This window comes from Humulus lupulus, chromosome X (assembly GCF_963169125.1).
Source record: "Humulus lupulus chromosome X, drHumLupu1.1, whole genome shotgun sequence".
In the NCBI taxonomy this organism is placed as follows: domain Eukaryota; kingdom Viridiplantae; phylum Streptophyta; class Magnoliopsida; order Rosales; family Cannabaceae; genus Humulus; species Humulus lupulus.
The window spans coordinates 12,368,974-12,396,747 of record NC_084802.1 but is presented as its reverse complement, the minus strand read 5'-3'; the positions used below and the strand labels follow the sequence as shown (position 1 = coordinate 12,396,747).

The following is a 27,774-nucleotide window of genomic DNA, read 5'->3' as shown; positions in this document are numbered from 1 at the left end:
AACAAATTGTCCTTTAACAAAAATAAACCGCGTATTTAGAAAAAACACAACAATCAAATTTGTATTTCCTTTTTTTTTAAGTAAATAAATTCTCTAAATCATTATTTTTCTCACTCCCACTAACATTAATTTACAAGGTTTTATAATTAGTTCAATCATTTTTTTTAAAATTCTACTTTGTTCCAACTCCCAAATCTATATAATTGTCATTTTTTTTTTATTGATTTATTATTCATGATAAATAAATAAAATAAGCCAAAGGTAGCAGAAGAAGCTTGTCTCTCACCTTCATCTACAGCTATAAACTGTCACTAATGGATTCCACTCTGATACGAATTGCACACCCATTAAAGCTCAAACCTTCCTCCTCATTCTCTTTCTCCATTTTCGACTGTAAACGAACACAACCCCATTATTCCCTCTCAACCAATAATTCTCACAGATTTTTCTTCACACTGACACCGAGAAGCATCAGAAGCTTTTGCTGTAAGTCGACCCAGAACGGCGCCGCTTTCGACGAGGCTGCTTACGAGTCCGAGAGGCTGACCCTCGACGCCAAAGCTCGCAAATCAATGGCCGAGGCTTACAACAGAGAAACAGCCATTGAAGACGAAGAAGACCCTAAAGCTTGGAAATGGGTCATTCGGAAGAGAATTTGGGATATGATGGAAGCTCGCAATTTTGCACAGAACCCCCGACCAGTCCACCACCGTATCCCCAATTTCGTCGGCGCTTCAGCCGCTGCGGATAAGGTAAAATCACCCCATTCTTATACATATATATAAACTAATCTTATTTAAGTAATCAAAATGATATTAAAGGAGATATTTTTACCTCACAAAAGTTTGGTGCCATCTTTCTAGTTCTTCAAAATATTGAATCCATTAACAATTACAAAGAAAAACAACAAAAGCAAGAGAATTAATGAAGACTGTGTCTCATTAGCCAGAACTCTAAACCACATCCACACACTTCATTTAACTTGAACAAGTGTTTTATATCATCACCATGATCATATACATGATGATAGTATTGAATTATACGAGCTTATATCACAAATTGGTAGACTCTAGCCTAACGGGTTAGTGGAGAGGGTGCTTCTATGTAGCTGGGCATGGGCAGATTCACACTTGAACGAGTGAAATAGTCTAAAATGTTGTACTTAAATCGTTAAACTAACTAAGTTGATGCACCAAAAGTTTGCAAGTAGAATGTTAGATTTAATAAAAAATGACTGTTACTTACTGACTTTTGCTGCACCAAATTGATGTAACCTTTTATGCAAAAAAAAAATATTTAATGACTTAAGTATAACATTTCAGACAACTGTCAGAGTTTTCAAAAAAAAAAAACTACTTAATAACTTCTTCTAACTTTCTTTACAAATATCCCTAATTTTTTATGTATATATATCCCACCTCCTTTATTTTTTATTTATTTTATATATAAATTCCTGGGTTCGTCTCAGCATCTCATGATTTTCAATTAAACAATAGACACTAAATTAAAAATATACAGTGTCATAAGCTACACATGATTACTTTACTTTATATAAAAAAATCTAATTTATATATCATATGTGTAATGTGATGTGGATTTGGCAGTTTGGGGGATTGGAGGCGTTTCGGGTTGCAGAGTGTGTGAAGGTGAACCCGGATTCACCTCAGAAACAAGTCCGGTTTCTCACACTCTCTGGTCAGTTTGTTTATTCTTCTCTTCAATTCATATTTGATAATATGAAGGAAAGAACTCAGCTGGTAGTGGTATCATATAATTGATCTGTACCAATTCATTTTGTAAGTTATAGTTAGCATGATTTGATTTAAAAACCACGTTTGTAATAAATCTAGAAAGAAGTGTCATAATGTGAAAAAAGAAGAAGATGGTTTAACTTGATTAGTTTCTTTCAATTGTAAATGCTTATCAGTATCACTTTGTTATAAGTAAATTCAAGACTTGTGTCTAATATCTATATATATTTTAACATTGTACTATGTTGATATTTCAAGTAATTTGAAACATAAACGACCATAACCCTATTGGTTAATACAAATTATTTTACAATCCTTTGGCCTTATTATTGCTTCCCAAATCAGTAACAACCATTCTTTAACTTCTAAATCTGACTTTTCACAGATGGAAAGAAATTGTTAACTCCTCAACCCAGGTTAAGGACAGGATTTTTCTCTGTGCTTGAGGCCTCCAAGTTAACTCAGAGTACCATTAAAGAGGCTTGCACTTCGGTTGGAGTTGCCAAACACGGACGTCCAATTGGATTGGATGAAAAACTGAAGGTGGATTTGATAGTTATTGGTTCAGTTGCTGTTGATCCAAAGACTGGAGCTAGACTTGGCAAGGGCGAGGTAATGAAACTAACCATGTCTACTATTAGAAATGGTATGTTATAGTCCAGGCTTCTATTTGTAATGAGTAGAGAAAGTTACTTCATCTTTGAGCTTTCTTATACATGAATCTATTCTACCCTATCCACTGTTTGGAGTTATTATGTGCTTAGTAACCTTTCTGGGATGTTTTCTAAATGGGAATATTGTGAAACAGGGATTTGCAGAACTTGAATATGGGATGTTGAGGTACATGGGAGCTATTGATGACTCAACACTGGTTGTCACCACTGGTATGCGCACTTTCTTTGCTTAATCTGCGGAAAACACAATTTTCTTCTAAATAAAATTGTTACTCTATTTAGTACCATTTAATTTTAAATTGGAATCTCAATTGTACTCTAAAAAGCCTCTCTCCCAATTTGTATTTAAACTTTCGCTGCTGCACTCCACCCTTGACTTCTATTTGGGACCTTTAAGATAATGTGTGTTGCCTTTTCGTGTTTGATTCTTTGATCTGTTTTGGACAACGTGTACATTAACAACTTTTCTGACCAACTTTATGGCGTTCTTATATAATTCTACAAAATTCCTAGGTCGGTTTTGTGAGATTCAGAGGTCATTCATTATGCCTACACTTTCAGCCCAAACGTAAGAAGGTGTATCAGAGTCCCACATGGAAATAATATGGGAATTGCAATACCCTTCTATAAAAAAAAAAATAATTACTCTACTTGTTTTAAATTGTAATGTTTCTTTCTCATGCTTTGTATTATTTATTGTATATTGTTCATTTTCATGGAATATCTTCAATTTCCATAGACATAGCACTTTGCTTAAGGACTTTGTGCTCTGTTTGCAGTGCATGATTGTCAATTAGTAGATGATATTCCAGTAGAGAAGCTGCTAATCCATGATGTGCCAGTGGATATCATATGCACTCCAACTCAAGTCATTTTTACAAATACTCCCATCCCAAAGCCTCAAGGTTTTTTTGTTATGTTTTGGTTCAGTTATTTGAATTTGACTTCCTACTAAGCCAAGAGAAACATAACATTTCATATTTTCTTTTCATTTCATTTATTGGGGTACATAGGAATTTATTGGGAGAAATTGTCTCCTGAAAAGCTTGGACAAATCCGAGTACTGAGAGAGCTGAAGAAGAGGATTGAAAGAGAGACAGCACAGAAACTCCCAACTGGCCCATCTGAGAAACTTCCCCCCACTGCCCAACGAAAACGTTAATATACACAACTCAATGTCTCTTTTAACATTTTATGTCAATATAAATCAATAGAAACACTTCATTCTTTTGTTATAATATACTGTGTTTTAAACAAGGGAGAAAAAAAAAAGATGATTAACGGCTACAGGTTTTATGTAAAAATAAATGAATAAATCAATAAAAACAGTTCTTCTTTTTTAATATATAATGTAATTTGTTTTAAAAGAAGGAAAAGAAAATGAACTTCCGCTAGAGGAAGGGGTTGAACCTTCGACCTTGTGGTTAACAGCCACACGCTCTAACCAACTGAGCTACTCCAGCTTTGTTGTCTAATGCTTTCATACTATAATTTATATATTAAATATTTGGTACTTTGTAAGAACAAAGTTTCTAATGTAAATAAGAGTTCATACCTTACTTAAGCTTTAGGAGTCGTTTGGTATGGGGTAATCCTAATATTTGGTATGTCATTTTTGACATTTTTAGCTGAGGGTTTTATTTTCCCATGGAGTTCACGTGACTTTATTTGGAGATAATATCTTAACTTAAAAATATTTGAGTTTTATTTTACTGCAATCTCAACCTCTTCTCTCAGACTCATTTCGTGAAGCCCTAGCTGCCTCTTCTCTTCATCTCCTTCATCAATTCTAGCTGAACCAAGTATGGAATCTATCTCTCTCTCTTTCTCTCTGATTTTGATTGAAGTGTTTGTCTATGCTTCAATTCTAGCTGAACTAAGATTTTTTTTTTTTTTGCTAAAATAGTTTGTTGAATTAGTTCGAAATCTAAGTTTTGTTGATAATAATAGGTCCTTTTTGCCATACTTGTGCTCTGTTTTGTAGTTTTTTTATACATGCAACATTGATAATAAAAATAGTTACAAAAATATTTTTAATATTTGGAAAAAAAATTAAAGAAAAACTTATTTATTTGTATTTTACAAAAAAAATTAATTATTAAAAAAAAAAGATGAATAAATCACATTCCATTCATATGTGCAACCAAATAAGATAATATCAATATTCTTTGGAATCAGAAGAATATTATTTTTCACTGATTTCCTAAATCAAATTACAAATAAGATCTTTACTCGTTGAGCTTTTTAAAGAAATGATATTAATAAAAATATTTATTAACAAACAACTTTCAATGGTGGTTTGATATGCGGAGTTTTCAATTTTAAGATGACCGCGAAAGTAGAGGATGGTAATTATGATTGTTTGAAAAGCTATATTACTATCTTTGATTGTGTACTGAAATACTGTCAAGATTACTAAAATTATCAATTTTTTGTATTTGGTTGTGCATGAGAATTTGTTATTGTATAATTTTTTTTACGAAATCAACAAATACTTATACGTATATAATGCACCTACTAGGTGCAGTGGGCAATAAATGCCCGGGTATATAAAATTCACATTTTCATTGGGTTTCTGTAGCCCACAACTTTCATTTTACCCGAAATTAAAATATGAGAATTTACTTATTTGGTATACTGTGTTTTTTCAAAACATCATTTTGGTACCCTTTTTTTCAATAATATTCACATTGTACCCTGTATTTTAAAAATCATGTATTCATACATATTTTGTACCTTAGACTCAATTTTGATAAACAAAATTTTATCAATATAACCAAATTGTCATCAGCTATTTGTAATTAAGTAATTAAATTTGAATATGGAACTCATATAATTAAAAGCAGTTTGATTAAATTTACAAAATTTTATTAATTAAATTTGAATTTAAGGTGTCAAATATGTACGATTTCAAAATACAAAGTATTAAATATGTATGATTTTAAGATAAGGATACCAAATAAGCATTATTGTAAATACATGTACCAAAATGATATTTTACAAAAATATAGAGTATCAAATCATTACCTACTCTTAAAAAAATTGAAAACTACTAACAAATAAAGTAAACATTTAGATTCTCATTCCCACCCTTACGGTCTTCTCTACACCCGGTACCAAACAGCCTCTTAAAGATATATAAATATATATTTACAAAATAACTTTTCATCTTAAAATTATGCTAAGCGCCAAACAGCGACCTTAAATTTACACAAAGGAACCTTCATAATCACTTGGTATAAAACCAATGAATTTATTTTGCTAATTTTTAAACTTTCATTTGCATTTAAATAAATTAGGAAAATTTACATTTTACACCTTTTTTATCATTTTAATTACAAAAATACATTCACTCATCTTAATTTCAAGAATACCGTTATTTCTACCATTTTTTGCAAACAATATAATATTATATTACTTTTTTTTTTCTCTCTTCTTCACAACTTTAAAATAAAATTATCATCACACCGCTAGTCGTTTGAACTCAAGAGTTGTACCATCGTGACCTACTCTTCAAGGTGGTCATTTTAACATGTGGGAATCATATGTTTTATCACCATCACTGAAATCAAAAGCAGCTATTTGGTTGCTTACAATACCAATCAGATATCGATTAGCTACCATTCTACAAAAAACTTAATTTTAGTTAATCAACTTTAAGCTCATTTTTTAAATTTGGTTGATAGTTTCTATTATATATGAAAAAGTAATTTTGTAACTGATTTTTAATTTATTTAAGTACAATTTAAATCAAAGAGTCCAAAAAATGTGCATTATTTGCTCTGATTTTAAAGTAATTTGTAAGTTTTTGTTTTTTTCTGCTTGGTTAATTAGTATACATCTATAATTCACATGTAAAAACACATGAGTTACTAAAACGTGTATTATATTACTAAATAGAACCATTTACTAAATATGACAGCTTGATATACTATATGTTAACTAATTCGTTCGTAAAATAGGTCTGAAGGTTACCAAAATATATCTTAAATAATAAGTTACCATAATATGACCTAAAAATAACTAATCATTATCTTAAGATATCTATAAATAAAATTCGGAGAGAACCAAAATATATATGAATTAATATGTTCTAAAAATTAAGCTTTTATGAAAAAGTAACAAATTTCTATTTTATTGACGTTGTAAGTAACAAAAAAAGTGCATTATTTTGCTATGATTTTAAAGTAACTTGTAAGTTTCTTTTTTGCTTGGTTAATTAAAATACTCTTGGAATTCATATGTCAAAAATATGGTGACTAAAATGTGTATTATATATATATATTTTAAAAGTTACTATAAAGTATACTAAATAGAACCGTTTACCAAATATAGTAATTCGTTATACTATATGATTGTATATTAAATAGTAACCTTTCTAATAAGCTATAAATTGTTATACTTTTAGTGTATTTTTTTAATGTGAATCTAAAGTAACTTCTAAGTTTTTTTTTTCTACTTGGTTAGTAAAAAAAATCTACATAATTCACATGTAAATAACATGAGTCACTAAAAAGTGTATTATAATTTTTTTATTTAAAAGTAACTATGTTATATAGTAACTTGTATCCTTTCCCAATAAGCTATGCATGGTAATTTGTAAATGATATAGATAACTTGTTATACTATATGGTGCCTTGTTAGTTTCTAAAATAGACTTAAAGTTAATGTAAAAATAAATAATAAGATACCACAATATAGTCATGGGAGGTAACTAGAATGTAGGTAAAAAAATATGATTTAAAATAAAATTATTTTATATATAAAAAAAATAATCAATCGATATCTTATTAATATTGTAAGTAACTATAAAGTCATTTTAAAAGCCAAAAAGATAAATAAAATTCAGAAAGCGAGGTTTGTACGGTTTTTTCTAAATCCACTAAAATTAGTTTTAATTTATGTATATTAAGGCTGATGTGGCATGTTATACATGTAAATAATATTTCTTAAGATATTTTTGTAATTAATTTATTTTATACGTATAAATATAAAAAATCCCAATAAATAGTTGTCTTCGAAGAGGTTTGAAACAAACCAGTTTACACGTAAACAACATTAGGCAGAGTAATGAGCATGAATGCCGATGGCCTCAACAACCATGGGATCATACCCAAATTCACATATTTATCATCCTTAATAGGCTTAGCCATTGTAGCAGTTCCAACAATATAGCACTTACTCTCCAAGAAAGAAATTATTGAAAAGTTGATTAGCTTTAAGAACACGACTAACTAAGGATAATTGAAATCGAATTAATAGATACCCTAACTATCTTTGTTAGGCCAACATGAACAGAATAATGATATGTACAGCCAAAATATGTTCACGTTTATTTAAGTTGAACCTATTCTGTTAAAAAGACAAGTGCATATTTTGTGTGCTTCAAGACCATGTGCACTCACCTTCCTTAATTTTGTTTTATCTACGTTCAAGGTTGTATAGTGATCTCCTATGGATCACTTCTATAATTTTAAAAGAAAAATGCACGAGCACTGTGTTTGAAAAACACTAACCTCTGCATTAAGATAAATTTACAAATAAATATGTCAAAGCATTGTCGTATAAACTGTTTCTTAAATTTCTTCAACAGCTATGAAAGAAAGAAACAGATTTAAGTCAACAATGATCAGCTATACACATGTTCTGTTCCAGAGACTCCAATTTTCTGCCCCAGAAGAAAAACTCACCTGGGAATCTATGATAAATTTCTCTGTACTTCATATATTTAGAATCCATGATAGACTTTATGCTCTTTCCATTACATAAAAAAATTACATTCTCAGAGGATGCGATTCTATTATACTTACTGAGCTTGACATGCATATCGACCTTGTAGAACAGACAATGATACATGAAAGTAAGAGAACCAAGGAGAAGTTCTAACTATTTTCGTCTTTGATAAGCTAATAACATACAAGGAAAAACTGCAGTCACCTAATCTCTTTGTACCGCGGTGTAGTTTTGTTTTAGAGGGACATTATTCTGTTGAGAGGGATCCTTTCATTTTGGTGAGAAATCCTTTCAATTGGAGAAATCACCTGTGGCATCGTCATACCGACTGAAACTATGATCTCTGCAAAGTGAAGGGATAAAATAGGAAAAAGGTTAGATTGTCGTTTAACGACTAACAGTGTAATTGTTTGCCATGTGAACTCCCACTCTATGGTACTGAAGATTTCAGTGTTACAGGGAAAAAAGCAAATTAATAGTCAAGCAAGATTGAAGATTGAATTGATGTTCTAGTAGAGCAAAGTGCATATGACTGTCACAATTGACAGGCTAGAAAATTCCCTAGAAGAGAGGGCTAAGAAATAAGTTAATCAATGTTTTACAACATTTAAAGGCACATATCTTTTTCCATTGTAAAGTGACATTTATTTCATCTACTTTTGGGTATGTAATCAAAATTTCATCAGGACAGGGTGACTACCACAATAAATGGTATTTAGGTTTTCCACACTCGTCCAAAGGAAATGGGCTTGGCTCTCAAATAATGTTTTATGTGATTCAACACAAACCTTTATCCAATGTATTTTACGTTTCAACAGGATCCTAAAATCAAGAGCATCCCTGGTATGACAGCAACAGCCTATAATTTCTTAATCTTGTACTGCTCTAATGAATGAATTAGACCATTGTCCTGCTCCGTCGAAACAGCTACTGTTGCTTCATAGCTGTTGAAATAACAAAAGCCTAAAAACCAAATAAATATTTTTCAAAAAGCATACAACCTAGTGTTCCTATGCCAAAACCTAAGGTCTTTCATCCGTATATCAAAATATAGAAACCTAGAGAAACTTTTCCGTTCACTTCTCATGTTATTCAATGCTTACAAGGATCTTTAGCTTCAAAAAACTTCTGTGCCCACTGTGCAAGGCCGCACCATATTTCACTTAAAAAAATATGTTTATACTATTAACACAAATCTGAAATATAATCTTAGTTGGAAATCAGTGCTTTCCCAAGACTCAAGCAACCAAACAAACTAGGAACCTCCAAATTTTTCAAGATGGTATATGAAAGTACCACTAGCTTCTCTACATAAAAGTTCCCTTGGTACAGTTCTCTAATCGATTACTGTGGTTTTCAAAGACAAAAACACGTGGGAAAACAAGAGACTAGAGGATCCTCTATTCTTGTTGCTTTTACAAGATTTTCCAGCTAGCCAGTCTACTTGATCTTTTCTAAAACCACATTACCTTTTCCCCAAGTTTAATAAATAGACCTTGTGATAAAACCAGGTAATTTCTTTCACCTTGGGCAACAGAAAATCTGCTTATGAAACCGACTCTTTTTATTTCTCCAATGTGGTAAATATCAAATACCAAATTAAAACAGCACTTCCAGGCAAATCATCTCATTCTTTGTAAGGGGGAGAAGTTTGTTATCATTGATCTGGGTAAAAGACCGATGGATTAGACAAGCGTGACCGCATGACCACAAATACAGTATAGACATTCTTAACTCTAACTGCAGAAAAGCACAGAAATATAATAAAAAATAGTGTAACAGTGTCACTGAAAAAACCTTTGTTGAAGTTAGAGAAAATGGTTGAATATTTCATTCTATAAGCAATTAAAGAAAGAAGAAAAAAAACACAAAACACAGGATGCAACTGCAAGAAAACCTTGGCAATTAATATAAAATATACAATAAAGATATGAGAAAAATGTTGACAGAATAGAAAACAAACCTATTCCTTCCCGGATAGATAAATTTGGACGTATAATTTCATCAGAATTCACTAGAAAAATATCGCCAATATAGAGATGATTTGTTGGGACATAAACACTGCATAATTCCTCATCTCCATCATCTTTCTGAAATCAAACCCCAATCATCAGATTTGAGAAGGTCTTATGTACTAAAATAAAAAATAAAAAATCAGTGCAGATGTTCACTATGGCTAATGTCCCTGGTCCATTTGTATGCTAAAAGGAAAAAACAGATAGATACTGTGAAAGATGTCATGAATTTGGTCCAAATCCAGTGGGGAAATGGACATGTTTCTTCCCATAACCAGTGGGGTTATGGTGCTCTCTCAACCTAGACATCTCTCTGTTGTTGTGGCTAATGATTTGTATGCTAATGTCATGACTTCTCTCTTCTCATCTTTATATGTATTAATGATTTTTAACTCCTTATTAAAGGGGATTTGGATACACAGATATGAAGACGTGCCAAAGTACCTGGAGGATCACTGACGATGTGATAAAGCCAATTGCATATTCCCCAAGCCTAGGATGACGAATAATTGCAACCTCTTTAAAAGCAGTTGTATTTTGATCTGTTTTTCAGAAGAAAAAGGGGTTAATTCCTTGCAATATGAATAGCACATAGATAAGAAGAAAACGATTGGTGGATGATTCAAAGTAACGTTAAGAATTCAGCAAGGTAAAGCTCAACAATAATAGCATAAGTAGTCACATGGAATTGTTATTAACAGTATCAGAGCCAGTCATTGACTTGGGGGGTAAGTAGCCCCCCTGGCTTTTCTTTCTTCTTTTTTCAAAATAACTTATTTTTTTAAAAAAAATAATAAATAAAAAAAACCTCAAATTCTTATAAATTTTGTATTTATCAGAAATAACTCCTCAAAATTCGTATTTTCAATAACTTTCTTTTATATATATTTACTAGTAGTCCTCTAACCAAAAATATTTAACAAAAGCGTCCCCTACTAAACAAAATTTTCTCCCTACGACTGTTAAAACCTTTCAATCCAGAAAAATTAATCCCAAGAAACATCATTTAAACCATGTCAAGTTTGAAATTGCACAGAATGGACTAAAGGATAGCCAGATTAAATTATGGTTAATATTTGACACTTCCAGCTTGGTTCCTTTATACAATGCAGAAGACTTAGAGCTTGTTCAGTTTGCTAGCTCATAATCAGTAGTAATACTAGAATGCAAAACTCAAGAATGTTAGGTGTCCAATTTTGGCAACCTCTTTTAAGACAACCAAAAAGTAACCAACCATGGTCATTGTTACAGAAAATTCATCATCAAGTTGATAAGGCAACAAAAATGTACATGTAGCCCCCACCCAGCTGTCCCATGAAAATGACATTGTAACACACAATACAGTAAAAAACTTCAACAAAAGGTCATATCACATATCCTCTGTTAATTCCATCGCGCAATATACTTTCCTGGATCTACACTAAAGTAACATCAGAAGCCCAATGCCATATGAGCATTGGAACTTAAAGGTGGAATAAAACTCCAACCATTTCAGACTTGACGACGTAATAACATAAGCCCAATTTGTACCCACTAAATTTCATACTACTCTAGAAGTGAATGAATAAGTTGGCTTGAGAATGATCAAGCTACCAGTTCAACTATTTGGTTTGCTCTTTTACAGCCATAGTTATGATAAATGATGACGATACACATGAACCCTATATAAAGGGATGTTTTCAACATCTATGTTAGGAGAAATTAAATTAGCTCAAAAAGAATCTAGAGGTTGCCAAAAAAAAAAAGTAGTACCAGGCGAGATTGCAGCACTAATTTGTTTGGATGCTGAGTAAATATGCTTCATAAAGGGCATTCTTTTAATAAACCATTCTCCTACCCAAAAAACTGTGGCACCCATCCATGATGATGCAAATATACCAATCAGGAAAATGAAGAATAGAGACGTAAGAAATCCAAGGCCTGCATGAGACGAAACAATTGGATAATGTCATGCACAATAATATGTGTCCACATATCAAGCCAACAGCCCCTTAAAGAAACAGAACTATGTCCATCAGATAATCTAGCTTTAAGATAAATATAAATAATTTGATGAATTTTTACACACTAGAATCAATAGGAAAGGAGGAAGAAACCTCCATGAGAGTACAGTGCGACACTAAGACTGTTAAAATTTACAGCAAATACATACGAGTTCTTCAGAAGCTGGAAGACAACTAGAACAGAACCAGAGTCATTAACATCAGCAATCTTAGTCTAACGACATAGATGATGATGATGAGGAAGTGGATGTACAGATTAATTTCAAAAGGGGTTGTTTCAACATCTTAGTTGGGAGAAATAAATTAGTTTTAAATGGGTCCACGGATGGATAAAAGCTAAGAGTAGGACCAGGGTAACTTTAAGTTGTTGCTTGTTTGTTAGAACTACTCAGCGTTCTTGCCAAGCAAATTAATTGTAGTACCAGAAATAAAATTAGTTCAAGACTCCAGAAACACTGTTGTCAACTTTAAGGTCTGTACTCGTAACCTAAAAAAACTATTAAGGTTAGGTACATAAGAGTTATACCAAATATTTCAATCCCAAGTCTGGCATATATTGGACTGAAGAAACCATCCACAAACTGAATAAACCACCATGTGATGAAGAAAGTAACAGCAACAGGAAAGAGAACCACACTGCAATTTTACACACCAACTCTTATTTCGTTAAGATAATAAATCCAAAATAAGGCATAAGAAACAATCAACACAGTTCCAGACTATGCACATTACCATCCAGTCATGAACTTCTCTGAGACCCAACTCTGAAGAACAGCATAACAAGCCTACCAAAATGCAAGAGTAAATTTTCAATTGGCATGCTTAGGCAGTTATCTTACAAGAAAAATAATATTGGCATTGTCAAAATAGTACCATACAGGCGATCTTACAGGTTGTCAAGTTAGTTGTAATGCAGAGTTAAAATTAGTTCAGATAGGCATCCTTGAACAAATAATTTTATCCTAAATTTATCATTTCAAAATCAAGGAATAATTTCGATAAGTCTTATGCTGATGAGACTGATACAAAATATCTTATACATTAAAGTTTAGCATATGTTCAAATTTAGTGGGTTTATGTTTAAATGAAGTCCAATTTAGAAATACATTCTACAAAATACTGTTCTTAAACATAGATATTGACTAGATTTGGTCACATTCAGTGCCTAAGATTTAGACCCAGATTGTAAAAAACAGAACCCATCTTACTACTGAGAAATTGAATTGAATAAATTGCATTTTCAAATTTCAACAATAAAGTCTGTATATTTAGATTAAGAGAGAGAGAGCGATCCGTGAATATTGGAAAATCGAAAGAATACAACAAAATTTGAAGAGAGAGAGAGAGGATCAAACCTTACGAGTTGAGGAGCTGGGTGAGGTTGGGGGAGCCTTGGACTCATCTTCCGAGTCGGCTTGACTCAGCGGAATAGACGTTGACTCCTTAGATTCAGCCATTTTCGGTCCCCAAGTCTTCTGGTAGAGAAAGGGAGAGAGAGACTCTTCTTCTTCTTCTTTCTCTTCTTCTGCTTCACTACCGAAATGGGCTTCTTATATTGGGTTGAAGTTTTTTATATTTTTTCATTTTAATAATAATAATATTAAAATAAAAAAGTAGGATAGAAGCAACATAAATAAATGTCACTGGTCACTAGATCATATCAGGGGTATTTTGGTAATTGTAACAGTTATATATATTTATATTATTAGGTTGAAACTTAGCAATCACGCTGATCGGCTAATTCTATCTAGAATTTATAATCTTAATTTAAAGCATCTGGAATTCGATGTCAAATTGGTGATGCGTTCATTTATAAAAAATTTGCTCCAACAATATGCCAAAAATTATGCCAAATTTGATCTTTGTTAAAAGTTGAGCCATTTTTTATTTATCATACAATAGAGCTCGTGCCTCCGAATAATTCGTGCCGGGCTCATATTCAATTCATGTCGGGCCGATACATATTTGAAAGAGTAAGCCCAGCACGACCCATGGGCCCAGCCCATGTCGTGCCGGTCTACTTTTCTTATTTGGGCTCTGATACCATTAGGTGTTCCTGTTATAAGTTAGTTAGACAAACTGACGAATTAATAAACCTAGCAATTTCTCACACCAATCTGCATGACTTACATACTTAGAATTGCGTGACTTACGATCATACATGATAGATTGCTAGATTTATTAACTCGAAGGTTAATCTAAAAACTTATAACAATAGTTGCCTTCAGATATGATCCATATTGCATGCTATCTCTACTTCAGAAATCTCTGAATGAAGGATTTAGAATAATATTTTTGATAATAAACACTCTAGTATTTTATTGCTTCGAAATTCTCTGATTTACACAAGGGGGGATGATGGCTTTATATAGCCACATCCTTCAGCAAACAAACTTAACCAAACAACAAACTTAACACATCCTAGTCAAAACCAACCATGGTTGGGATAGGATAAGGGATAAGATAGGATTCCCCGACAAGGACAAAAGCATAGGTAAGGGATAAGATTCCCCGACAAAGACAAAATGCTAAACAACAAAGGGATAAGATTCCCCGACAAAGAAAAAAGGCTAAACAACAAAACCTTGTGGCTGAAATAGTTATTTAAATATTGTCTCATGACTAATTTCATAGTCAGAGTCGTATGCTGGGTCTTCATGAAGTGGGTTCCATCCTGTCGGTTCTTCATCCTCGTCACTGCCAGCTGGAGGACAGGCGTCGTATTCTGTGTACATCACGTTCCATTCGTCCCCTGTGTAATGGAAGAGATAGGGGTCTTGCATATCTGCAGATTCAGCATATGGGTTTTGTGAATCTTCAAAGTAGTCATTCGCAAAACTACCCCTTCAGTATCGGTCAATTTGTACAGAGACGGATATTTTTGTTCTAGTGTTTCTTCGAGTTTGGTGACCTAATCTGTTTCACTTTTTGACAGATGGAAGGCTTCAAGGGCCCTTGTTATTTTGCGAGTATAGTCGGAAGGGAATGTCTCCCAATGAGCATCGTCTTCTGGTTTGGGCCACAATTTCAGAGGTATAATCTGGTTTTTCTCAAATAGACTTTTTTGGATGTCCATGTACTCTTGGCCTCCAAGACCACATAATGGTTCATCTTTTGACCCGTAGACTTCGAATGTTGGATTGGTAACTATATTCTGTTCTGCATCGAGCTTGGCATTGATGCTAAGGAAGAGAACAGTGTAACAGTTCATTAGGCTGGCAACATTTGGGCCTGGTGGATAGATGAAAGTGGGCCTGTTATTTTGGACCTTTTTCCATTCTTCCAGCGGGGCAAACCAGGACAAAATATCCATTTGGACTTGGTAGGCTGGCTTGAACCTTTCTTGGTCCAAGAATGATTTTATGGACGTGTGTAAGGCCATAGTTTGTACTTCGACAGCTATGGTGAAGACACTAGACAGGTACCAGAAAAGGTGGGCTATCGGTTTTGGTGTGAAGATAGCATCTCGGAGAGGTAGGATTTGGGCAAATGGATACTTTGGATGGATTCCAAAGTCATTTTCTATGGAAGGTCCAAGCTTGGAGATCATGAGATTCTGGATGAAGATTGCTATGTGGGTTGCTCTTTCTCTGGATGATTTTTTGGATTTTTTTGAAAGGATCTTCTTTGCATCACGGGGAAAAGATTGGGTGTGTGTGATAGAAGAGGAAGAGGCCATCATGAATATGATTGGGATTATATGTGGTGATTTTTGGATGACAATGGGGATAGTTCTTGGTGAGTATCCTGAGGCTAGATTTATAGCAGGGGGTGACCTGGATAAGAAATCAGCTACAGTATTGTTTTTGCCTTGAATGTGCTTAATGTCAAAAGAGTAGTTGTCAAACCAAACTGCTAATCTCTACAGTTGGCCATTTGTCGTTTTGCTCTTTTTTAGGCTAAGCATTCCTTTTGACGCGGCAAAGTCTGTTTCTACCAAGAAATGGTGTCCTATCAGATGGAATTCAAATTTTATGATGCCCATCTTTATCGCCAATAATTCTTTCAAGGTAGAGTGATAATGAAGCTGAGAATCTTTGAAGTGGCCACTCTTGTATCCACATATTTTTCTTTTCCCTGTCTTGTCTTGTTCAAGTAGGACCGCTCCCCAATACCGATCACTAGCATCTGTCTGTAGGATTCTTTTCCCGTCAGAAGGAATCTGCAGAGGTGGCAGTGTCTGCATTATCTCTTTTAGCTTTTTGACTGCTACAGTTTGCTCCTGTGACCATGGTGGAGTCTGCTTTTTAAGCATGTCGCTGAGTGGTCTTGTCAGTTCCGAGAGTCGCGGGACAAAATCCCGTAAATAGTTTACAATCCCTAGGAACTGTTGAATTTGCACCTTTGTGAAGTCCTTTTCGGGAAATTTTAGCAACTCTTGGGCTATATGTGGTTGGGCTTCATATTGGCCTTTGACTAGCTTCATCCCCAGAAAGTCAATTTGGGCTTGTCCGATGATCATCTTCTTTTCAGACAGCATGACCCCATGGGCTTCTGTGAGAGATATGAACTGGACCAGAAGATTTTGATGGGCTTGCTCATCTTGTGAGAAGAGCAATATGTCATCAATGTAGATTAGGGCCTGATCTAGAATAGGGCCATAGATCTTAGTCATGGCCTTTTGGAACAGTGATGGAGTTGTTTTGAGTCCGAAGGGAAGAACAGTCCATTGATAATGGTGGTTCGGAATGCAGAAGGCTGTTTTGGGCCTATCTTCTTCTTTAATACCCAACTGCCAAAACCCTGCCTTGAGGTCAAATTTAGAAAATATTTGGGCCTTCGACAGGCTCGCAAATAGAGAATTTTTATTTGGTAGGGGGAATTTTTCGTCTGCCAAAAATTCATTCAGAGGCTTATAATTGATGACCATCCTCTGTTTTCCTCGGGCCTGTTCTGATCTCTTGTTGACGTAGAAAGCATGGCATGCCCATGAAGAGGTTGTTGGTTCGACCAGTCCTCGTTGTTGTAGTTCTTTGCATTCCTCAGTTGCCATTTTCTGATGCTCTGGGTTCATACCTAGGTGGCTTTGCCTTGGTAGGGTTAACATCTTCGTTGAGCTTAAATGGTAAACTGATGAAGAACTGATGATTTTTCCAAAGAGGGTGGTCACATTTCTGGAGGAATTCAACATGATTTGTGGCACACGAGTTTTCTATGAGTCTTTGATTGACTTTAGAGAATGGGTCAGGAGGCATGAGAAAATAGTTTGGGATGGATTCCCATGGAGCAAAATGTTGTTTGTAACCAAGGCCACCAGGAAGAATTCTCAAACCCCTTTTCTTAGTGTAGACATCAAACCCAATGATTAAATCTTTTCCTGGTAATTTTGAACCAATTACTCTATGAATAATAGAGCATCCTGGGAAGAACTGTAATTTGATCGGTTTACTGATGAGCTCTATGCAGAAGATGCTTCCATTTGCAGCGTGGAAGTATTGCTTTTCTTTCCTCCAGTATTCTGGAGGGAGAACATCAGGGTTCATCATGGTGTATGATGCTCCTGTGTCGAAGAAGGCTGCTACTTTGACTAGCCGAGCATACTTTGTAGGGAGGATCTGCATAGAGATGATTGGTGATGGTTGTATTGTATTGATTGCTGCCATGTGGTAGAACTCATCTGGGGTCTTCTGTTGTTCGAACGCACAGAGGGATTCTGAATTGATCTCGTCATCAGTAGAGAAGATGGATTCCAGATCATTTTCTTCGAGCGATATGCCCGTTGTTTATTGAATGTGGGTGATCAGTTTGGCGGTTTTCCCTTTGGGGCATTGTTTGGCGTAATGTCCCTTTTCACCACAGATAAAACATCTGTCAAACATTTTCCTGAAAGAGAGTTTCCTCCTTAGAAACTTGAAGGAGCGACGTTCTTTTCCCCTTGAGGATTTAAAGGTCCTAAAGGTTTTAAACCTTTTGCTGTGTTTCCTTTTTTCTGGACGACAGGAACATGCTGATTCTGACTGGCATTTGATTCGTAGTCCCTTTTGGCTGCAAACCTTTCCAAGCTTCTTGGATTGTTTCATAAAATCTTGGATAAATTTATGATGAGAGCACATCTTTTCCAACGCCTTTAGAACTAGTTGATAAATTTCTCCAATCGTGGCATCAGCTAAGGTTCTTCCTGTTCCCGAGAGAAGTCTGAAGGTTTCTTCTCCTAGTGGTTCTGGTATGGAAGAGAGGAACGCCTGTTTTAGATTTGGGTCATCAATTCCACCTATTTGGTAGAATCGTTGAGTCATCTTTTTGTAATGCTTTTCCAAATCTCTCTTATCCATTGAACAACACTTTAGTTTAAAGAATTCTGCGCGAAGTCTTTCAGTGACTTGAGCATCTTGTCCGCAGAACTCAATATACAGGTAGGTCAGGGCATTTGTGACAGATGGAAGTTACAAGAACGTCATTTGTCTGTAATCGCCCAGACTTGTCCACCAATCTTGTAAGGTGCCTGTAAAATGGGAAACAAAGCTGAGGAGAATTGTTCCTGACTGTGCTTCCGGTCTTTGTGATTCTAGGCTGAGCCATGCTTGAAACTCTTGGAACCTTTCGCGCCATCTTGATGGAGGGAGGTCATCTAGAGTAAAAGTTTGAAAATTTGAACCTTTACTTTTTCGTTTTGGGGGAACATGTGGTGTTGTTGATTCATTTCCACTTTCGTCTTCGCTTGTGATAATTGGTTCGGTCTGTGAGTTTGATTCAGCTGGTTGCACCATCAGATGTGGAAATGTTTCATCGTCATCACTAGACAAAGTTTTACTGGATAAGCTTCCGGAGTCACTCAGTATGGAATCATCAGAAGTTGAGCTTATTTCTTCAGACCAGTCACCCGAAGAATTGTCTGAACTAGTCGAAGAACTTTGTCCCTCTGAGTTCGTTGAGTCCGTTTCACTATCTGCGATGTGGAGAGTGCTTGTATGGCGAATCATTTGTGACAAAGGGTTTGCGGCTGGATGAACCATAAGTTGTTTGGGTTCATCTGTCATTTGGCTCGGTGATTCTTTTTTCTTTCCCTTTTTTAACTTCTGTTGTTGGTTTTCATCAAGCATGTGCCTCAATCTTACAACAGAGTCTTCTTGTACAGATCCGGTAATAGGAAAAGGCTGAGAGGTTTTTGGTATTCTAGCAAACTTCCAAGGGACTGGCGTCGTAGCTATCCCAAACGGGGACGAAGTTCCCAAGTAGTTGGTTGAAGGTGCCGTTGTCGGTTCTTGTTGGCAGAACTTGTTCTTGAGGGATTCATATTGGGTTTTGAGGCTCTTCATCTCAGCTTCTTTTGCCAGAAATACTGGCATCGGAACTGAGTTTGCTTTGATGATAGCTAGAAGTTCTTCATGAGTTTGTTGGATCTTTGCAGTGAGTTTGTCAATGACAATATTCTGGGATTGTTTTACTGCCGTCTCTATTCTGGTATTTTGTAACTCAACTTGTTTCAAGACCTTGTTTTGGGCAATCATGTTTTCTGATTGCCAATTGAGAACTTCTTCGACCGGAGATATCTTTTTAAGAGTTCCGTCTGCATTTCTGATTGTAGGGTTTTGAACTTTTGGTTGGTGAGAGACTGTTCCTTGGTCATCTTGCTTGTCAAACTTCTTAAGTGGAGGAAAATCTGACTCATAATCAGCGGTAGTCATCATACATACTTGTGGAATTTGTTGGAACTGATTTTGAGTAGGAAAAGCTTCGCCATGATGTTGCATCCATTTTGCCGCCTTTTTGTAGCATGGCCAAATGTTCTGTTGGGGAGCCGAAAGTGGAGGCTCTTGGGAGCCCGTGGGAGGAAGCTCAATGTTCCATCCAGTTGGTTCTGGAGGAGAGTCAGGTAAGCCTTTGGGAGTAGAATATTTGACTATATAGTCAAACTTTCCAGAGGGTTGGCCTAACAATCCTATTTCCTTTTCTCCTTGAATTAGTCGTTGCTTAAGTCGTTTTCCCGAGCTTGGACGTTGCTTTGGCTTTGGGAGGTCTTCTTCTGATCTTAGGCAACTTTTGCAGTCGCAAACATCCCAATACTTATGTCCATCCGAAGATTCAAAAGCATAAATAGGACTGCCTTGAGAATTGAAAGACTGGATTTCCACATCAGCCGGTGTGACGGATGTCATCATATACTGGGTGGTAAAGCAACTGGGAGCCTTGGTTTGAGTTCTGTCAAAAATTATTTCGACAGAGCCATCTTCTCGTTTATGATAAGATGGTTCAGTAAGAGTCTGGACAGATTTTTGAGGTTGATGGAACATCTCATAATTTGTTATTCATGAACTAGGCAAAATCTTCATAAGATCATCTGTAGAGATTTGCCTTGGAATATGAGTGCATGTTGGAACTTGGGTAGAGTCCACTGTGACTAGTAATGCTTCGTCAGCTGTTGGCAAGGAAAGATCTAGAGCGTGATCTTGGAGTCTGTACGCCATCTGGTAGTGAAGGGTAGCTCCAATGGAGCTGAGATCTTGGTCAATTCCAGAGAGTTGGACCTCTACTTTAAAAGCATCAGTTAAGCGGTTGTCCTTGAGAGACATATTAAAGTTAGGAAACAGTGTAGTTATTATTGTTCCTGCGTTTAATGTAGTCTCTATGGTGGCAATGCTTGCATGTTGGTATTTCCTCATTCGGGTGTCGATCAGACCCATTCGGCAGCCGATTGGAAGGCCCTTTCGGCCATGAAGAGAAATAGCTAAGCGAATGGCACCAAAGTGTATGTGGGTGAATCCTTGCGCAATCCACTCGGGAATAAACTCAGGAGGGATTTGTAAAGTGACAAATTGGACCTCAGGAGTAGGTCTTAATTGGCACTCACTAAATTTAGAGGCTTGGATATATTCTTTTGGGGCTTTATAGGATGATTTGATAAGTGCTTTAATGGAACGGGTAAAAGGAGTGATGGATTTTGGGAATATTTGGTACGGGTTGATTAAGGGAAGGTTATTGTTGGCAATCTTGTTTTCTTCAGGAACATATGATAGTTCGTAAAGAAAATCAAGTTTATTGGCTGTGGATTTGCGGAAAGATGGGGAAGGAGTAAGTGACAATGGTGATATTATAAGAGTACTAGAACTTGCAGAGCTTGTGGATTAGTTAACTAAAATTAGCCATTAAATAAATTCAGTTAAATTTTACCCATTATTACAATGACATTTCCTATAGTACCATTGCTTATACACATATAACTTAGGTATGATTTAAGGGTATAATTGGTAGATTCAAATAAATATTAGGTATAAAATTAATTTTTTTAAAAAGTGGTTGAAAATTAAATGACATTCCTAAAATTGGACACTATGTAATTTGTACCAAAAAATATGAGCATGAAAAATTGAACCTCCACCTCCTCTTAAACAATCAATGGACTCACCACCAAACTAAATACAATTCTTTGTTTAAATTATAATTTTAGATATTTTTATATACTTTTTAACAATAGTTTACACAAAATTATATCAAAGATAATTATTAGAATTTGAATACCTACTAATAAATGCTAAAATAATTAACTCACAAATCTTAAAATAAATTAATATAATTATAAAATATAAACATTGAGAAAAATAATAGACTTTTATTATCATTTTAATTTGTAGATAATTGACAAATAAAAATTTATTATCATTATTAATGTCAAAATATCGAGCTTTTTATCGTGTCGTGCTTTCGGGCTATTTTGTTCGTGCTTTGGTGTCGTGCCTGACCCAAACTCATATTTTTTCGTGGTGTGTCGTGCTCGTGCCTCCCGGGCTCGTGCCGGTTTCGTGTCGTGCTAGAAAGCTCGACCCGTATTTATAGCTCTACATACAATATAGAACAGTGTATATTTTGCATCCATAAATGCTACACTTTTTTTTTACTTTTGTGTCATTTATATTAATTTAGTATTATTTTTATTTATTTGCACTAAATGATATATTTTTTATCTTATTATTTTATTATTATCTTATACTATCAACAATAAAATATAAAGAAAAATAATTACTTTTTGTATATTTTCAATAAATATCAAATTAACTTTAATGAAATATTAAATTTTATAGCAGTTTTTACAATTGTGCATTAGAGCATAATGCTAAAAATTGTGCTAAATATATAATATATTGATTTTTTTGTGTCAAATATAGCACACTATTTACATCTCCCATTGGAGATGGTCTTATTAATTAGTCCAAAAAAATATAGAATAAATATGATTTTTACCCGTGAACTATTACCACTACCTTATTGTGCCCATAAACTTTTCACATTATTTTAAATTTCTCCGAACTATTACCGTGATCTTATTATGTTCATTATGTTAGTTTTCATCTTACATGACTAACAAAGTGATAATTTGACACTTAAAGCATTAACGTGACACTTACCCGTCACTGTCACATGTATAATTAAAATTTCAAAAATAATTAAAAAATATAAAATTATTTCAAAAAATTTTAAAAATAAAAAAAAAACTTAAAAATGACAAAATCTAACATTTTTTTTTTACTTTTTTGTCAATTTTATTTCTTCTCCTCCATTTAACAATTATAATTTGTTCTTAATATTTAAAAATAAATAAGTAAAAAATAAAAAAGAAAAGAAAAGAAAATATATATTAATAAGAAAAGATATTTAATAAAAAAATTATTTTATTAAAATATTATTAAATATATTTTCTTATTAAAATATATACTTTTTACTTCATTTTCTTTTCTTTTTTTTCTTTCTATTTTTACTTCTTTTTATTTTCTTTTTTTTCTTATTTAATTTTAAATATTAAAAAAAATTATAATTTTTAAATGGATCAGAAGCAAGAAAAAAAAAGACAAAATAAGTAAAAAAAAATTTATTTTTTTAATTATTTTTTAAAATATTTTTTATCTTTAATTATACTTGTGGAAGTGATGTAACTTAATGTGGCAATGTCACATCATTGTTTAAAGTGTCATATCAATATTTGATTAGTTATTTGAAAACATAATAAGTATTAGTAATAGTTCAGGCACAAAAATCCAATTTTATTCAAAAATATATATGTAGTATGTAAGTGTATGAAAATATAAATGAAATTAGAATGTCAAGTCTATAATTTATTTATTTTTAAAATAAAAAATACAAATAAAATGTCATGTCTTATTTGTAGTAGAAAAATATGTATCATCACTCTAATCCACGAGGTGCTAAAGATGGAACAAATTTAGTAATAATGTCAATGATTATGAATACTAATACACTAACTTAATAAAATAATTAAGGTAAAAGAGTTATACCGTGCATTCTTTTTCTGTTTTTTGCTTTTTGATAGTTATAATTCTAAAAAATTTATATGAAAATGTGTATAGTAGTTATTTAAAATCTTTTGCAAATTTTTTATAAATTATAAATAATTTACTGTGCCGAAAATAAAGTTTAAACAGATATTTTCATACAAGTATAAAAAAAATTAGCACGCATGTAATATAATCCTTAAATTATTTTCGATATTGTAAATTATCTAGAATTCCTCGTAAAGTAGTTCTAAATAATTACAATATACACCATTATATAAAAAAAATTAAATTATAATTTATAACTAATGACGTATTGAAAATAGTATGAGGTACACCAATATATCCTTTTAGGGGGTGCACAATAAAATTTCTCAAAAGTCAATAGTCACATGTGATAATTTTGATGTGTGAATGAAAAATATCAGACTATATAACTTTTTAAACATGCTAAATAAATATTTTTAAGGGTTTATGCCTTTTTAGACCCTGTGTTTTGGTTCATTACATGTTTGGACCATGTGTTTTGAAAAATTATTTTTTGGATTCTGTGTTTTATAAAATAGTTCAAATAGACCCCTAACCACGATTTTGATCAAAGTTTTTTGAACTAAAATCACAAATAATTCATCAAACTAACAACTCAGAACAAAAATACAGTCATTCTGCCTAAGAACTGTGTTGTTATATTCAATTTTTTGTTCATCAAAATCAGGTTTAGGGACCTATTTGAACAATTTTACAAAACACATGGTCCAAAAAGTAATTTTTCAAAACACAATGACTAAATAGGTAATGAGTCAAAACACAGGGTCTAAAAAATTATAAACCCTATTTTTAATCAAACATCATATTTAAAATTTATTATTCATAAAAAAATATTTTGACACTTAAAATAGACAAACATTCCCTTTATAAGAACTTATTCAATATCCTTTGTCTCCCTCCTTCACATGACTCGCTTTGATGATGTTGCCATGAGTAAGGCTCTAACCATAACATAATTGATCAAAATTGTCACATTTGACTCTTCTTTTGTTGATCTCTGTCACGCTCAACTTTAGTTCTTAACATCGTCATTGATAAGATTTTTATAAATTTCGATGGTGGTTGATATAAATTTTTATGAGTATCAATATAAATAGAATTTGAAGATACAAGTGTTTTAATAGGTTTTAATGAATTTCTATAGCTATGTTGAAATTTAGGAATTTAAAGAGGTTATTAAATTGATAGGTTTCATAGGATAAACAAGTTTCAATAGGAATTGTATTAAAATTTTGTATGGACTGATATAATCACAAATATGCTTCCATATTAACAATTCCTATTAATGAATTAAACCATAAAGGGATAATTAATATTCACTATTTGCATTTGAGGCACGTAATAACACCTTATGGGGTGGGATTTGGTGGGAATGAGAATATCAAAATTAACTCATGTTTGGTAAATTTATTTTTAATGGCTTGGATGTTTGTGTTTTCAAGTAGGTCCCACTTTTCAGCTTGATTTGATGGTGATTTTGACCCCTTTAAACACTTGAACTTCATATTCTCTTAATCTAAATCTTCTCTAACTCTACTCCTACCATACCCAACCCTCGTACCAAACACATCTTCAATGACTATAGGTTTACCCATTAAACCATAGGCTACGATCATAATAATAAAGACCCAAAAAAACTCAATTTGATCCCTAAAGGTAGAAGAACATGTAATAAGTATAGTGCATGAGTGTTCCAGTGGGTGTGTTGTGGTAATGGTAAGGGCTGCTCACCATTGTTCTTTTTCTGTGTTTCTTGTTGTGTTTGACAGATTTGTAGCTTGTTGGGGATTTGAAGCCATGCCTAATGTAGGTTGCATGTGTATTTACTGTCCAAATTTGTCCTAAATAAAATAAAATGATGATCTTGGATGATATAGTGAGCATTATATGAATCATTCTATGATTATTGTCTTGCACTAAAATTTTCATTCATTAAACCATCATAGTTATATAGATTTGAAATTTCTTATAATTACATAACTTGGATTCAAGACACAGTTTTGTCAACTCACAACCTTCATTTTAGTTAGTAGTAAACCAACAAATGATTATGGAAAAGGTTTTATTATAAGAGAATCTAGTAACCTTTTTACACAAGTCAAGTAACTAGTTTTACTAAGAAATTAGTTACTAGGAATCTATGAAGTCCATTACTAAATTATTGTAATTGGTTTTTTTTTTTAAAGAGCAATTAACAAATTTGTAGTTGTAAAACTAGCTGCTAGGTTTCTTTATGAATAATCATTTTCCATAATCCTTTGTTAGTTTAAAGCCTAAAATGAAGATCACGAGCATCAAAATATTTGGTAAGTAATTGGTTATCCAAAACATTAGTAACCGATTTCATAAAAACCGAGTAACTGGTTTGATAATTAATGTTTTGGTAAATACTAATTTTGTCCTTAAAATTTTTGCAAAAAATATTTCAAAATTTATCCACATTTAAATACTAATTTTCTCACATTAAAGTTAAGAAAAAAAACTTAGTTTTTCAAATGGTAAATTGATTTCCCATATTATTGTTAGAATCTCCTAGAGAAACATTAAAAAAAAAAAAAACCTTGAAAAACACAGCCATATGGAAGCTTTTAGATTTGTGTGTTACAACAAGATTTGAATAAATAATTAAGAGAGAGTGTTTTAATGTGTTTATTTTTATAATTATTTTTATGTATCTGATATTGGTCTTAGAAGATTCAGTTTTAAATGAATTAGCCTCAAAAATACAAGTTGGGAATAATCTAAAGTGAACATGTAAGAATCTTGGTTTTTTTTTTTTTAAAATGATAACTAATGAGTAATTTGATAGATCTCTTCGACACGGTTTTTCGCCAACAGTAAATTATATGAATAAATAGGATGGATTAGTACTGAGTGATAAACCGTAATATGAAAAATGATAATAATCGAGAATGTGGAGACTAATTGCTAAGAAAGATGGTCACTCATTTTTTAGGTGGTTCGGAGGTTAAAATCCCCCTAGTCCACCAGCCAATATTATTGATCTATCCTTGCTATTTCTTATAGAGTATTTGCATTACCAGAAGAATCCAACCCTTTGCACTACCCAGGGTTTTTGTATTTATAGGAGATTGACCTCTGAGTAGGTATTGGGGTCATCCCGTGATGTCTTCATCCATCATGTCATTTATGCGACACCGATGATTAATTCCTAAACCTTACAGTGAAATGTGGTCTAATCAGTAGGTAAAGATGGGTAATGGGCCGCATGGTCCAAATCAGGTGTGGGATGTCTGATCACACACGTTTATATTGCGTATCCGATAATTCGGGAATAGAACAGACACGTGATGTCTGGTATACACACGTTTATATTGTGTGGCTGACTTTATAAAGATCCAGTGGTATGTTAGGCTTTTGATGTACCATGAGCTTAATGTGGTGCTAGCTAGCATCTGTTATACTATGTCGACACAATGGCTCCAAGTGCTGAGCAGCTAAACCTATCAGCTCGAGCTATTTGTTTAGGGGACCGTACCAAACAACTCCGGATGAACGGTGAACACGTGGCAGGTCGATTAAGTCCCTTTTCTAGCTCCACAAAGTACGTGCGGAAATTCAGGGCGTAAACTTGCCCCCCAAGCCCCTGCCCGTGACCTATGACGTCATCTTTGATCTTCATGGCGGGGGCTTTTAAACTTCATTTTCGACTCCTCATGTCCTGTCCACCCCATGGGTACCGGACACGTGGAACGCCGTGGTTGGCGACTGTTCGGATTTCGAGGATTGCATTAAATGACCTAGCCATCTTTTTGCCGCCGCTTCGTTGTTTGAGTTATGCAAACCTACTTCTCATAGTCGTAAACAATAGGTTGTTTTTGGCTGGTTTTTGGGGCATAGGTTCCGATTCTAGGCATATTGATTATATTTAAAAACATGTCTAGGAATGCGATGTTCATAACTAGGTAATTTCTGGGTAACTTTCTGGGTAAATTTAGGAAACACCCATTCGGAATATGGAAGGCGAGAGGTTTTTAGGGGGAAAAACCAGGTAGCTTGGGGGTCACGCTTCCTAGGTGGTTTTTCCTCTCAAAACCTCTCCTCCAAGGCAAGTAATAACCTAACCCTCCTGACACAAAGATCCCTGGATATCAGGGATCCGTTGGAAACTTGGGCGCGTGACTATGGCAGCGTGTGGCTTCACACACCGTGGGCTGAGATTACCTAAGCCCATGTATTAAAATCCCTTCTTCTCGCGTTGTTTTCCCTTTCTTACTTTTTAGGTCGCCCATTAAGTTTTTCCTCGTTCTTATTCGCTAGGCGACCAGATGGGGCCCAGAAAGAATGTGTCCAAGAAAAACGTGGCC

General features: G+C 33.8%; 2 protein-coding genes and 1 non-coding gene across 4 annotated transcripts; 1 reads left to right on the top strand and 2 right to left on the bottom strand.

The window, feature by feature from the left end:
• The first annotated feature begins 243 nt into the window (after positions 1-243).
• LOC133803785 (5-formyltetrahydrofolate cyclo-ligase-like protein COG0212) lies at positions 244-3,768 on the top strand. Of its 2 annotated transcripts, XM_062241900.1 has the most exons (6): positions 247-752; positions 1,605-1,695; positions 2,137-2,363; positions 2,560-2,635; positions 3,205-3,330; positions 3,439-3,768. In XM_062241900.1, the coding sequence occupies exons 1-6, from the start codon at positions 315-317 to the stop codon at positions 3,585-3,587; spliced, it is 1,107 nt and encodes a 368-aa protein (XP_062097884.1). In that variant the 5' UTR covers positions 247-314; the 3' UTR covers positions 3,588-3,768. The 2 variants fall into 2 exon arrangements, with proteins under 2 accessions (XP_062097887.1, XP_062097884.1); XM_062241903.1 differs by lacking the exons at positions 3,205-3,330; positions 3,439-3,768 and adding an exon at positions 2,939-3,112 and having other exon boundaries at positions 244-752.
• Positions 3,769-3,814: 46 nt separating this feature from the next.
• Positions 3,815-3,888, bottom strand: TRNAN-GUU (transfer RNA asparagine (anticodon GUU)). The gene has a single exon. It is a non-coding gene; the product is annotated as a tRNA-Asn (tRNA).
• Positions 3,889-8,124: 4,236 nt separating this feature from the next.
• On the bottom strand, positions 8,125-13,725 carry LOC133803217 (protein LIKE COV 2). The gene is made up of 7 exons (XM_062241190.1): positions 13,532-13,725; positions 12,909-12,961; positions 12,703-12,812; positions 11,926-12,093; positions 10,618-10,715; positions 10,122-10,248; positions 8,125-8,501 (listed from the first exon to the last, which is right to left on the bottom strand). Exons 1-7 carry the CDS (start codon positions 13,631-13,633, stop codon positions 8,395-8,397), a joined length of 765 nt encoding a protein of 254 aa, XP_062097174.1. The 5' UTR covers positions 13,634-13,725; the 3' UTR covers positions 8,125-8,394.
• Positions 13,726-27,774: the final 14,049 nt, after the last annotated feature.

Coding starts and splice junctions, on each gene's coding strand:
- LOC133803785 (XM_062241900.1), top strand. CDS start 315: ATGGATTCCACTCTGATACGAATTGCACACCCATTAAAGCTCAAACCT. Junction 753..1,604: donor CTTCAGCCGCTGCGGATAAG/GTAAAATCACCC, acceptor TGGATTTGGCAG/TTTGGGGGATTGGAGGCGTT. Junction 1,696..2,136: donor CCGGTTTCTCACACTCTCTG/GTCAGTTTGTTT, acceptor GACTTTTCACAG/ATGGAAAGAAATTGTTAACT.
- LOC133803217 (XM_062241190.1), bottom strand. CDS start 13,633: ATGGCTGAATCTAAGGAGTCAACGTCTATTCCGCTGAGTCAAGCCGAC. Junction 12,094..12,702: donor ACTTGGGATTGAAATATTTG/GTATAACTCTTA, acceptor CGTCTCATGCAG/GCCTTGGATTTCTTACGTCT. Junction 8,502..10,121: donor ATCTATCCGGGAAGGAATAG/GTTTGTTTTCTA, acceptor TTCACTTTGCAG/AGATCATAGTTTCAGTCGGT.